The sequence below is a fragment of the Schistocerca cancellata genome, chromosome 8, assembly GCF_023864275.1.
Source record: "Schistocerca cancellata isolate TAMUIC-IGC-003103 chromosome 8, iqSchCanc2.1, whole genome shotgun sequence".
NCBI classification, from domain to species: Eukaryota; Metazoa; Arthropoda; class Insecta; order Orthoptera; family Acrididae; genus Schistocerca; species Schistocerca cancellata.
In genome coordinates, this window is record NC_064633.1 from 260,385,782 (window position 1) to 260,400,876 (window position 15,095).

The following is a 15,095-nucleotide window of genomic DNA, read 5'->3' on the forward strand; positions in this document are numbered from 1 at the left end:
GTGTATAAATCAGGGCCGGCCAAACGCTGCACAGTGTGCAGACGTGCGGAAGTGCTGCACATGTGCGCACGTGTGCGACAGTGAGCGACAGCAACATATGTTATTAGACATGTGTCGTAAATTAACGGCGGCGGCTCCACTTCCCTGTGGTACAAGCAAGAGCGCAACATATCCAGTCTCGTTTACGCCTGGTGACCGTAACCGTAACAGAGAAGTACTGAGAAATGGCAAGTACTGTGAAAAAGCAATGGACGGGAGATCTATGTTCTCAGTCGTTTAAAAATGACTGGGAACTGCAACTCTTTTTTGTAGCAATTGGTGAAAACTCACAGTGTTTGCCGTGCCGCCTAATAATAGGCGTCCAGAGTATGTTTTCAATTGAAAGACATTACAATACGTATCACAAAGAGGAGTGTAGTGTACTCAACAGTGAAGAACGGCAAGCAAAATTAAATGTCCTTCAGAAAATGGATGAGACACATCAACTCGATTTTACTGTACTTCAAAGTAACTGATACTTCTTGAACTCTTAGTTTCTTTTGTTACATTTATGTCTGTTTTACTGTACGCTGTACAATGTACTGTTTTCAATTTTCCAGAATGGCAACCACGCTAAATCTTCACTGCGAGCAAGTTTTAAAATCGCATTAAGAATTGCACAATCTGGGAAACCCTTTTCCGAAGGGGAGTTTGTGAAAGGGTGTCTTATTGATGCTGCAGAACTAGTGTGTCCCACGAACGTTAGCAGGTTTCAAGAAATCAGTCTATCGAAACAAACAGTGACAAGACGTATCAGTGCTATGGCCGGCGATCTGCACAGGCAGCTAATAAAAAAAGGCTAAATACTTTGTTGCTTTCTCTGTTGCGCTCGATGAAGCAACAGGTCTTACAGTTACAGCCCAGGTTGTGATATACATACGAGGTGTCGATAACGCACTTTGTGTAACAGAGGAGCGACATCTGTGCGTAGAAACATGCACTACATGAACGCTGACGGCTGCGGCGTGCACGCTGTGACCCGGAAGTTGCACATGTGCAAGAGCACCGCACGCGTGCAGAATTTCTGGCCGGCCCTGGTATAAATGATAGTGTATACTAGAGTAGCATAAACACTGGTCAGAAAACCACCAGCTGATAGCTGTCAGTAAAGTTATATTACATAAATCAACGAAAATATAACATGAAAGCTGATCATGTCGTTTTTGCATTATATGTGGCTGTCTGTACCATTCAACCCAGTCTCTCATTAAATGTTATTACCATCCCTGCAGGTGTGGAACTATGGATTGTGTCCAAATTGCTGGAGGTGATGGTTTTAGGATTATTCAGTAGACTGTCCAAGAGATGGCTGCCGGCAGAGAGGGAGCCAGATGGACGTGGTATACTGAAGATTCTCACAGTAGAAACAGCGCGACTGAAGCTAGGCAAGTGGTGTGTCACGTGCAGTACACAATTCTGGTCTGAATGTCTGAAATCGCTACGTCCACCGCCATATGGTAACGTACTGCAGGAACGATAGGAGCAGCGACTTGGGAACTAAGATGTCTAGGAGCGTTAGGAACTTTGATGTCAGGTTTAGTAGCAGATAGCGTCATTTGTGGTGATTCATCATGTGCTCTAAACTTTCTGTACATACGTTTAACAGAAGGTACAATCAGAAAATGTGATACCGTGATGTTCTATCATCGTATTCCTTTTTCTTGTCAGTGTTTCTTCGAGTTCTTCTTCTCGTTTATTTTTCGGTAAAAATTCTCGTAACTAATAGCAGGAAAGGCAGGCGTCAGACAAAGATTCATTGGAAGAATCCTCAGGAAATTTAATCCGTCAACAAAGGAGGTAGCTTACATAGCTTTGGTTCGACCAATACTTGCCCTCCAGTCAGACAACCGTACTAGATAGGACTGACAGAGAAAACTGAGAGAATCCGTAGAAGAGCAGTGCGTTTCGTGACAGGTGCGTTTAGTAAGCACGAAAGCGTAACAGAGATGATCAACCAACACTAGTGGCAGACGCTGCGAAAGGGGCGTTCTGCATGACAGTGTGGGTTACTTTCAAACTTTTGAGAGCATAAGTTTCTAGACGAGTCGACAAAAATACATTACTTCCACCTAGGGTATATCTCACGGAAGGGTCGTAAAGACAAAATTGGAGAGATTCGAGCGCACACGAACGCTTACTGGCAATTGTTCTTCCCGCGAACTATTCGCGACTGCAACAGGATAGGGTGGACGCGGCAGTTGTACACAGAGTACCCTCCGCCACACACCACAAGGCAGATGTAGTTCCTTATCAATCAATTTAACTTTCAACATACTTCTATACCTCCACTACTCAATTGCTTCCATTCTCTTCTAGCTCTCTTCTTTGCTTAGTCCGTAACCCGAAAATTTTGCTTCAAATGTAGCTGAATTTCTTCCCTTTATCTACTTCGTGATTCCAGACTCTACGTTCAGACCTCATTCCTTCTACGCCTCATTACTTTCGGCTTAATTTCGTTCGCTCTCAATCCATACTGTGCGCTCAGTAGACTTTTCATTCCAATCAACAGATCTCGTGCTTCGTGCTCAGTTTCGCTGAAGATAGCAATGCCATCAGCAAATCTTATCATTCATATCCTTTCACTATGAAATTTAATCCCACTCTTGAATCTTCCTTTTATTTACGTCATAAAGTGTCCTGAGAGCAGAGATTTCTTCACTTGACAGAGATACGCTTCCATCCATGAGGTAGGCGACCAGTCAGAACTGGCATGCAATGAATTGTGAAAAGTTTTCGTCGCAAATTAATTTAGTGACAGTTTATACATCATCATCAGACAAAGCTGTAAAAAAAAATAAATACGATATAAATCAGGATGTTCTAGGAAAATATAAACATTGTATTCAGCAGTTTCCAACAATACTTGCAATGAAGAACAAAACAAGTCACACAGAAGTGGGAACATAAGGTGCTGAAATATAACTCCCTTCTGACCGTATGTCGACAACGTAGGTGTAAAGAAAACAGTTCCGTCTACACAAGGTATACAGCCATGCAGTTGACTACCAAAGAGAGTAACTACCGGGAAAACATACAAAGAATACAGGGCGAGACATATAAAACTGTTTTTGGAAATATATACAGAACTACAAACGGGATTAAAAAGGTTTGTATTGGAAGTTGTTCGGCTCACAGTCTAATAAATCAATGTATGGTCAGAGATCTAATCATTCTGAGGTTCTGTTTAACTCATATCGTTGTACTGAATGTATCTATCATTAAATTTCGCTTTTCATCTGTAAGTAATATAGTCTTCTTGGGAATCTCCGTATAGCCGTCTTCTTAATACTCTTGTCTCACGTCTTGCAGAACGTAAGTGCTCAAATTTCTTGCTCACTTTAATACTGTCATTAATATTATAGTAATCGACCTGAGCTGTGTCTTTATTGATTAGTAAGCGCATCTCCATCCTTGCTAATAATGTGTAAATGTCTTTTTCATCTTTCAGTTTCTTATAAGATGTACTAGTCTCTAAGACGTACTAGTCTTTTTTGACAAGTATCTTAATGTTTTGCTTCTTGATGACCTCTACGGAACACTATGAATAAATCTACTTCCGATATAGCTAATACAGCGAAATGTTCATTGTTCCACGGTAAAACTGAAACGCTTGACCGCTAAGCAATCGGTAAGCAAATTTTAAATCAAAAGTAGAATTTAATGTGGCAGTCTGTCTAATAACCAGAACACGTATGTGTGTGTTTCTTCCTGTTGAAATTTCTGGTAGAAGAGCTCTCGTTAATACAAGCACCACCTTAAGAACAAGAAATGGTAAAGTCCGGAATGTGTAGCGAAGTCCGGAAGAGAGTGCCTGCAAACTGGCCTTCAGCAATGTTGAACATGGCTCTCGAATATTGAAATTATTCGGTGCAGTTATTTTCAGTTAAGCGAAACTCAGTTGAAACAGCTCGTGTGACAGGTTAATGCAGCTAATTAATAAAATCCGTCTCAATGGCAGTTCCTGATGCCTAACGTACGTCCAGTAGAAAACGAAAGAGCGAGGCATCCCTAAAGGGTTAAGGATACAGGGTACTTATAAATCTTTATTAAATTATATAGTCTTTCCTGATTACAATGATATATACATTATAGGGTTTCAAATGAAAAATGACATATACAGGGTGAGTCAAATAACATTACCGCTGGATATATTTCGTAAAACACATCAAATACTGACGAACCGATTCCACAGACCGAACGTGAGGAGAGGGGCTAGTGTAATTGTCTAACACAAACCATACAAAAATGCACGGAAGTATGTTTTTTAACACAAACCTACGTTTTTCTTAAATGGCACCCCGTTAGTTTTGTTAGCACATCTGAACATATAAATAAATACGTAATCAGTGCCGTTTGTTGCATTGTAAAATGTTAATTACATCCGGAGATATTGTAACCTAAAGTTGACGCTTGAGTACCACTCCTCCGCTGTTCGATCGTCTGTATCGGAGAGCACCGAATTACGTAGGGATTCAAAGGGAACGGTGATGGACCTTAGGTACAGAAGAGACTGGAACAGCACATTACGTCCACATGCTAACACCTTTTTATTGGTCTTTTTCACTGACGCACATGTACATTACCATGAGGGGTGAGGTACACGTACACACGTGGTTTCCGTTTTCAATTACGGTGTGGAATAGATTGTGTCCCAACATGTCAGGCCAATAGATGTTCAATGTGGTGGCCATCATTTGCTGCACACAATTGCAATCTCTGGCGTAATGAATGTCGTACACGCCGCAGTACATCTGGTGAAATGTCGCCGCAGGCTGCCACAATACGTTGTTTCATATCCTCTGGGGTTGTAGGCACATCACGGTACACACTCTCCTTTAACGTACCCCACAGAAAGAAGTCCAGAGGTGTAAGATCAGGAGAACGGGCTGGCCAATTTATGCGTCCTCCACGTCCTATGAAACGCCCGTCGAACATCCTGTCAAGAGTCAGCCTAGTGTTAATTGCGGAATGTGCAGGTGCACCATCATGCTGATACCACATACGTCGACGCGTTTCCAGTGGGACATTTTCGAGCAACGTTGGCAGATTATTTTGTAGAAACGCGATGCATGTTGCAGTGCTCTCCGATACACACGATCGAATAGCGGAGGAGTGGTACTCAAGCGTCAACTTTAGGTTACAATATCTCCGGATGTAATTAACATTTTACAATGCAACAAACGGCACTGATTACGTATTTGTTTATATGTTCAGATGTGCTAACAAAACTAACGGGGTGCCATTTAAAAAAACCTAGGTGTGTGTTAAAAAACATACTTCCGTGCATTTTTGTATGGTTTGTATTAAACAATTACACTAGCCCCTCTCCTCACGTTAGGTCTGTGGAATCGGTTCGTCAGTATTTGATGTGGTTTACGAAATATATCCAGCGGTAACGTTAGGTGACTCATCCTATATATATATATATATATATATATATATATATATATATATATATATATATATATATATATATCAAATTTTAAAGTTACGGTCATGTATGCCGTCACGCCCCCTTTATTTCTATTACAGAAACCAGTATTATTTCGAAAAGAACTGTGAACCTTCTGTTTCCAGCGATTATACGTATTATTCATTGCATATGTTGGTAACAGTGCAGGTTTCTAGTGTCTGTAAATGATTATATTTGCTAGTATTACTTTTGTTTCGCTGAAGCGGTTTCTTCACGTGTTACTGAACGTTTGTTGCCCAAGTGCTACATATATTTGTGGAAGTACATATCCTTTAGTATGCAATAAATACGACCTATGCCACGCATCAAGAAATTTATTAAAAGGAAATTCCGTGGTAACCAGTTCACAAACAAAGCAAGCCACACTATTGAAAGTAACCTATGTTTCAGTTCTTCAGGGAAGAAACTCCCACATGGCACGCCTCCTGGTGGTTGAAATTTTTGTGCTAACAATGACGGATTCATTATTGTTGATGTGGGCATCTTATCTTCTTTGATAAAGGAAGTGGCGAAATGTAAACAATGTGATGCTGTAGGCTGTCTGGAAATAACTGAACAACAAAGTAGCAGGAAGGGTTTAGCGTCAAAATTAGTTGCAATAAGTCTGTCTAGAAAATGACTTCAAACATTGTGCATAATTCATATGATGTGAATTTGAAGTTAGTGTATACAATGCGTGCAACAGGGAAAGGAGAAAAGGCTGCTCAAACGTTTTGTGGTTTGATGGACCTTCCTCCTCCTCCCAGTAAGCTCATCAAATTCATAAAAATACTTTTCGTTTCCTTGGCGGTTGTGTCGAAAGCATCTATGAAGCGTGTAGGGACATTGCTGTTGCACTTGATGGGACATGGCAACGCTGAGGACATTGTTCCTTGAATGCCGTTGTAAGTGCTATTTCTCTGGAGAACGGAAAAATTTATGATTTTGAGTGCGTATCTAAGCACTGCCACACCTGCCATGGTAACACTGACGGACATATTGAACATCGGTGTCCTAAGAATTATTGTTGATGGTTACAGTGGAGGTATGGAGTGTGATGGAGCTCTAAAAATCTTTCAAAGGTCGGTGTTCGTTTATAATGTTAGATATACGAAGTACCTAGGCGATGGGGACTCTAAAGCTCTCAATAAAATTAATGAGTTCAATATTTATGGCGATAACTTGGTAACAAAACTGGAGTGTTGTGGACATGTGCAAAAGAGAATGGGTGCTAGATTGAGGAAGATACGAAAAGAAATGAAAGGAAAGTTGCTGTCTGATGAAAATCTCTGTCTGGCCGAGGCAGATTGACAGAAACTGAAATAGACCTTCTTCACGGTTATTATGGACTGGCCATTAGACGAACTGCACCTCTGAATGATGTTACTGCAATGAGAAAAGCTGTATGGGCCACCTACTTTCATAAGTTTTCCACAGATGACCACCGTGTTCATGGACTTTGCCCTAAAGATGCGGGTTTTTTGTGTGGTTACCAAAAAGCAAAAAAAAGTAGTCAAATATACCATCATAAGCTTCCTCTTCCAGAGCCTGTTATGAATGAAATAAAACCAATTTCTAGAGACCCGAGTAACCCTGTTTTGCTTAGTAAATATTTCCTGGGGGCACTCAGTATACAAATGAAAGTTTCAACCATTGCATATGGCAAAGATTTCCCAAGAACGTTTTTGTAAGATTAAATACGTTAAAAGTTGTTGTACTAGATGCAGTGATATGTTTCAGTGATGGAGTGATAGGAAGGTTGGAAGTCCTGAGAAATTTAAGCATAAAATGTGGCTCTAATATGGATGACCAATTGCTTTCGTGTGACAGACAAACGCTGCATGTAGCTGAAAGATTCGCTCTTCAACTTACCAAAAAGCAAGACCTGCTAAAAGGAACGCCAATAGGAAGCTTGAAGTTGAAGAAATACTGCGTAGTCTTTATCTACGCTTCAGGAATGTTCTGAGGCACAGTTTAATTGGACTCATATCTTCATTCGCAATTTCCTGCAAGTTGTACTTTTCAGAACTCAGGTAAAAATATTTCGTAAAGTTTATAAAGCATTTCTCTATTTATTTTTTTGTAACTTACAATAGTCGATACTTATGTAGTACACCTAAGCTTTATTCCAGAATCAACTAAATTACAGAAAAAAATAAGATTTTTATTAGGACAAAAATTATAAAAATTTAATTGTAAGATGTGATATTTTTATCCTTGTAATATACATAATACGAGGAATTAAATAGGTCTAGTACCTCAGCCATCATGTCATGCACACCTGGTAAAAATTTGGTCTCTTTCAAATGTATAACATTGGATTAAATGGTACGTCCATTTCAGAAAGCATTTTGGAAAAAAAAAATTCCATCAATTTCTTTGTAGTTTCTTTTAATAGCACTAATCAGGTTCAACAAAATTCAAAATACTTCTAATTTGTTTATAAGGTGTGCTGCATTACCTGATATCAACAAAAAATCTGTAAAACATATACATTATAAACAGTGCCCCAAAGAAATAGGTGTTGATTTTTACATAATATTGAGCCGGAAAAGTACCCTGAATCCTTAATGAATTATCCATTCATCGAGAAACATGTCATTTCCCGTAAATAACCCCCCTCCTCCCCTACGTGTTCATGAACAAATTAAGATATATATTGAAGAAGGAACATATCTGCATAAATTTTAGAACTTCGTAAATGGTTTGAACTATATAACAACTATAATAAAGTCCCCCCCCCTCATTAACCATGGACCTTGCCTTTGGTGGGGAGGCTTGCATGCCTCAGCGATACAGATAGCCGTACTGTGGGTGCAACCACAACGAAGGGGTATCTCTTGAGAGGCCAGACAAACGTTTTGTTCCTGAAGAGGGGCAGCAGCCTTTTCAGTAGTTGCAGGGGCAACAGTCTGGATGATTGCCTGATCTGGCCTTGTAACACTAACCAAAACGGCCTTGCTGTGCTGGTACTGCGAGCGGCTGAAAGCAAGGGGAAACTACAGCGATAATTTTTCACGAAGGCATGAGGCTTTACTGTATGGTTAAATGATGATGGCGTCCTCCTGGGTAAAATATTCTGGAGGAATGTCAGATTCCTTAACCAGGAAGGTAGGTTAGAAAATTTAAAAAGGGAAATGGATAAGTTAAAGTTAGATATAGTGAGGATTAGTGAAGTACGGTGGCAGGAGGAACAAGACCTTTGGTCAGGTGAATAAAGGGTTACAAATACAAAATCAAATAGGAGTAATACAGGTGCAGGTTTAATAATGAATAAACAGGAATGCGGGTAAGCTACTCCACACAGCATAGTGAACACATTATTGTGGCCAAGATAGACACGAAGCCCACGCCTACTACAGTAGTACAAGTTTATATGCCAACTATCTCTGCAGATGACGAAGAAATTGATGGTATGTATGATGAGATAAAAGAAATTATTCAGATAGTGAAGGGAGACGAAAATTTAATAGTCATAGGTGACTGGAAACGATAGTAGGAAAATGGAGAGAAGGAAACATAGTAAGTAAATATCGATTGGCGGTAAGAAATGAAAGAGGAATCAGCCTAGAATTTTGCACAGAGTATAATTTGATCATAGCTAACACTTGGTTCAAGAATCATGAAAGAAGGATATATACATGGAAGACGCCTGGATATACTAGAAGGTATCAGATACATTATATAATGGTAAAACAGAGATTTAGGAACCAGGTGTTAAATTGTGAGATATTGCCAGGGGCAGGTGTTTGCTCTGACCACAATCTATTGGTTATGAACTGTAGATTAAAACTGAAGAAACTGTTAAAAGGTGGGAATTTAAGGAGATGGGATCTGGATAAACAGAGTTTCAGGGAGATCATTAGGGAACGATTGAAAGGAATGGGGGAAAGTAATACAGTAGAAGAAGAACGGGTAGCTTTGAGGGATGAAGTAGTAAAGGCAGCAGAGGATCAAGTAGGTAAAAAGACGAGGGCTAGTAGAAATCCTTGGCTAACAGAAGAAATATTGAATTTAATTGATGAAAGAAAAAATATAAAAATGCAGTAAATGAAGCCGGCAAAAAGGAATACAAACGTCTCAAAAATGAGATCGACAGGAAGTGCAAAATGGCTAAGCAGGAATGGTTAGTGGACAAATGTAACGATGTAGAGGCTTATCTCAGTAGGGGTTAGATAGATACTGCATAGAGGAAAATTAAAGAAACCTTTGGGGAAAAGAGAACCACTTGGATGAATATCAAGAGCTCAGATGGAAATACTGTTCTAAGCAAAGAAGAGAAACCAGAAAGGTGAAAGAAGTATATAGAGGGTCTATACAAGGGCGATGTACTTGACGACAACATTATGGGAATGGAAGAGGATGTAGATGAAATGGGAGATATGATACTGCGTGAAGAGTTTGACAGAGCACTAAAAGACTTGAGTCGAAACAAGGCCCTGGGAGTGAACAACATTCCATTAGAACTACCGACAGTCTTTGGAGAGCCAGTCCTGACAACCATCTGGTGACCAAGATGTATGAGACAAGCGAAATACCCTCAGACTCCATGAAGAATATAATAATTCCAATCCCAAAGAAAAGAGGTGCTGATAGATGTGAAAATTACCGATCTTTCAGTTTAATAAGTCACGGCTGCAAAATACTAACGCGAATTCCTTACAGACGAATGGAAAAACAGGTAGAAGCCGACCTCGAGGAAGATCTGTTGGATTCCGTAGTAATAGCGGAACACGTGAGGCAATACTGACCCTACGACTTATCTTAAAAGATAAATTAAGGAATGGAAAACCTACGTTTCTAGCATTTGTAGACTTAGAGAAAGCTTTTGACAATGTTGACTGGAATACTCTCTTTCAAATTCTGAAGGTGGCAGGGGTTAAATACAGGGAGCGAAAGGCTATTTGCAATTTGTACAGAAACCAGGTGGCAGTTATAATAGTCGAGGGACATGACAGGGAAGCAGTGGTTGGGAAGAGAGTGAGACAGGGTTGTAGCCTCTCCGCGATGTCATTCAATATGTTTATTGAGCAATCAGTAAAGAAAACAAAAGAAAAATTCGCAGTAGGTATTAAAATCCATGGAGAAGAAATAAAAACTTTGAGGTTCGCCGATGACATTGTAATTCTGTCAGAGACAGCAAAGGACTTGGAAGAGCAATTGAACGGAATGGACAGTGTCTTGAAAGGAGGGTATAAGATGAACATCAACAAAAGCAAAACGATGATTATGGAATGTAGTCGAATTAAGTCGGGTGATGCTGAGGGAATTAGATTAGGAAATGAGACACTTAAAGCAGTAGAGGAGCTTTGCTATTTGGGGAGCAAAATAACTGATGATGGCCGAAAGGATATAAAATGTAGACTGGCAATGGCAAGGAAAGCGTTCCTGAAGAAGAGAAATTTGTTAATATCGAGTATAGATTTAAGCGTCAGGAAGTCGTTTCTGAAAGTATTTGTATAGAGTGTAGCCATGTATGGGAGTGAAACATGGACGATAAATAGTTTGGACAAGAAGAGAATAGAAGCTTTTGAAATGTGGTGCCACAGAAGAATGCTGAAGATTAGATGGGTATATCACATAACTAATGAGGAGGTATTGAATAGAATTGGGGAGAAGAGGAGCATGTGGCACAACTTGACTAGAAAAAGGGATCGGTTGGTAGGACATGTTCTGAGACATCGAGGGATCACCAATTTAGTACTGGAGGGCAGCGTGGAGGGTAACAATCGTAGAGGGAGACCAAGAGATGAATACACTAAGCAGATTCAGAAAGATGTAGGTTGCAGTAGGTACTGGGAGATGAAGAAGCTTGCACAGGATAGAGTAGCATGGAGAGCTGCATCAAACCAGTCTCAGGACTGAAGACCACAACAACAACAACAACTTTTGTTGCGTCGGATTGAGTTGAAATTTCATAGAATGGTTTTTAACGGTTCCTAGTAGTACCACACTGTACACCAGCGCAAAAATTGAAGTCGCACTGCACTCCAAACGGTTCCGATTACGTCCAGTGGAGTTGTTGGCCTCAGAGAGGGGCTGAAGCGTTCGTGTGGAGTTTGCAGTGTTAAAGATTGTCAAGAACGGCGTCCTGGTGCTCACTGCACTGCGATCTGTCGTTTTAGACCGTGAAATGTATTGAAATCAGTGCCTCAAGGGAAGGTGTGGTTCCATTGATGCCATTTATGCAACCACCCGCGTCCTTTTCGGGTCGATTCTGAGTGGAAATGTGTCTGGAATGTTTCTGCTTGGCCACCCATAAGAAAAACGCTTGATTTCAACGCTTGGACTTGCTGTTATAACCCGCATCGTGGAGGCGTGGAAAAAAAGGGGGGGGGGGGTGATACGTGGGAAGAGGGAGTGCGACGACTTCCCATCGTTTGACACATTCATGGTGGCATTGGGCAGAGTTGTGGCGTAATTTGATGCCATTGCGACATCCTTAGCCCACCTTACACCTCACAATATCTTCTGAGCTCTGGGGTTTTTGGCAGATGTTGAAACATTGCTGTTCGAAGCGTCGGCGAGCCAGACAGTAACGTCGCAGGGCGCCACGCTTTAGCGCCATTACCTGGCAGCTTGTATGCACCTTTGAGTTGAATATGATACTTGGACGTCGCAATGGAAAACAATTAGGTGGTTTCGAAAAAGTGATTCTTCAATTGTTCTGCGCAGAGTAGATGCGAAATGTATCACATCTTGCACAGTTCGTATGAAAAGGTGGTAGGTATCTGTTATGCGACGAGAGGTACTGAGAGCAATGGTGGCTAAGAAATCGATGAGGAAGATAGCGCGAAAGAATCACATCGCAACCAAACAGCTGAGAATAATAACAGTTGACGTCATCAAACAAGTCGCTGATACACAATCGACTCCCATTCCGCGACAGTTCGCTTCAAATCTTCTTAACATCTTGCAGGATTAGCGACTGCTGTCGTCCCTAAACTGATGAAGTGAAAGCCAGGATGGCTCGTTTCAATTAAAAGTGTCTGGCTGGCTTCTTCTTGCTGGTCCATTTCTGATCACCTTCCCGTGGACGGGACGCTAAACCCTACATTTCATGCTTTTCGTCCTGAAATAAAAGAAAGAACTGCATACGTGTCAAACTAAGAAACAAGTAAACTCAATTTTCGGATCAGCAGAGCTAATAGTACTGGAATTCCTTTGTTTCAACGTTACTGCAATGTCGCTACCCACTTCTTTTGATCAAGAGTAGAGCCTTATGTCACAGTTATGTACTGCGTGTCGTCCAGTTGACCAAACACCATCCTCTCGTAACCTGAAGAGATTAAAAGCTTACTCCCATTCTAAGAAAGAAAGCCAAATGTAGTCCCCCGATCTAGCTGGAAGAACATGGGAAGTTGTCTCACCTGCAGCCAGCTACTCGCCGCTTGAGGATAAGAGTCAAAGCTGTAGCTGATGACGCCAGCGTCGTGTTCCTTAGATGGAATGGTTCCAGTCTCACCTGACGTCGACAGTACCGAAGAATAATGATTGACGCCGAAGAAATCCGACGTCCCTGCAACACGGTCATAGAGTCTTCACAATATGCTGGTTCTCCAAAGTACGAGAAGAATCGTTGAAGGGCTTTACGAATACCCCTTGTAACATCTACGCGAGAGAGACCCATATTAATCTGCAGCATATTATGGAAATTATCAGCATCATCCTTCTGTGCTAGCAAGCTGGCACTAGATTTTAGCTGTTAACATGAATCGCTTACGAAAAGTGGGTAAGGGTCACTCACAGTGTGAAGACTAAAGCATGTAACATTGCACTATTTTGTTAAAAATATGTTGGCCCTTAAAAACTCATAGTAACCAGTTTTCCGCCATGTCGAGCTCGAAATACAAACTCTTGATGAATTTACATATAATTCCATTACTATGGAGGCATAAATACTATACGACTATTGGATTAGAAAGAAAAGACGCAGGATACTTATGTACTAAGCAGTACTAGGAACAACGCCACAAATAATTTGCCAATATCTTGAAGTTATTTACTATTTCAATTAAGATAATTTGTGATGTATCTTAAGTTTATCGTTATGTGTTGTGTTTACGCTTCAAATCAAAATACGTTTCAGTCTGTATCAAATGAAGAAAGTTTCGGCAGACACCGTTTCGAACAAATGGCTTTATCATCAATACATTGTCAAATGGACATTCTCAAGGTGAAGGTAATGACCTATTCAATGACAGTTACTAGTCACGAAAAGAAAATATAATGGGGGCGCACACTTTCCATGACACCTGACTAGTATCTTCTGCTGAGATGAATTTTAACTTATACAGATAAACGTTCTTCTTTGAGTGTTCAGGGTCTTCCAGTCATTACAGTCCGAAAATAAACAACAAACTGCAATTGGTTATTAGACTGTCTTAAGAAACGTAAAACCATAAACCAAAGGTTCACTTACTAGATTGTACCCATCAAAGATTGGGTTGGGCGTGGTTGTGGTGTGGGCGAGAAGGCCTAGATGATGCGTCTAATAAAAAGGTCAGGAGACAATCCTCTCATGTAGAAGAAGAAACACTATTTTCGGCATGGCGACTCATTTTCTAAGACACTTCGCATTACAATCAGCAGAGGAAACAGGAACAGAACTTACGAAGATACCGCATGGAACTGTTTCCTACACACTTTCTGGTAATAAGTATCTGTGTATCCCTACGTGATGCAGAAATGACAAGTAGATGTCACGGGAGGCGGACTCGCCATTATTAAAGAGGCAGGGAGTACAGCGTATTCAGTACACAAATAGTAAGAGCAGGATGGGTCAGTCAGCAGAGCTTGGTGACGTGGACTAGTCATTGTATGTCATCTCCGTAACAAATCCATCACGGACATTTCTTCCCTTGTAAAGCTGCCCAAGTCGACTGTTGTATCGGAAGTAATCCACATTTGACAAATAAACCATTTCCAGCTGTATATGAACCTTTATTTACGGGAACGTGACCTGCTTAGTGTTATCTAATTACATCCTCGGTTGTACGTACGTTGCTAAAACATTAAGTCAACAAGGTGGAATGAAGAGGGACTCAACGTCCTCTAAATAAACTGCTGTCACCCACAATAAGCAGAGCGCCACGAATAAAACTCAACAATCAAAAATCTGAGACGCGGTTGGAGGTGTGCCCTCCGCTCTTTCCTGATATGATGATGTTAGGGTGGTTTTAACATGTCAGTTTTCTCAACTAGTGAATTTTTTCCTGACGCTCTGCTTACCGTGGACAACAGCAATCTATTTAGAGAAGGTCTGGTCCCCCTTCTTCCCACTTACAGGCTCAATGTTTTAACTGCGTATGTAAGCCTGAGGATGTGGTCTGATATCACGAAACCCGTCTTGTTCCTACACAGCTGGAAACAGTTTATTTGTCAAATATGGACCTATGATGTTAAAAACTGATGAACGACTGATTTTCCACTGTTACCTGATACGCCGGTCTTCCCGCATTAGAATCTGAACTTTCCTCGCGATCCCTGCTTCTTGAGTGAGGCACGGTTTCTCACTTCCTTTTTTTGTCATTCAGTCTTGTTTGGCCACACTAGAAGCGTGTGCGCCGTCTAACCAGTGTGTCGCAAGATGGAGCATTGTTGC

At 40.8% G+C, this 15,095-nt stretch overlaps 1 protein-coding gene across 1 annotated transcript in view; it reads right to left on the reverse strand.

Moving 5' to 3' along the window:
* LOC126094804 (myrosinase 1-like) overlaps positions 1-15,095 on the reverse strand; it is a 133,753-nt gene that overhangs the window by 14,882 nt on the left and 103,776 nt on the right. The window contains exon 8 of the mRNA XM_049909373.1: positions 12,862-13,010. Within this exon, the coding sequence (XP_049765330.1) occupies positions 12,862-13,010 (149 nt within the window). The remainder of the gene's footprint in view (positions 1-12,861; positions 13,011-15,095) is intronic.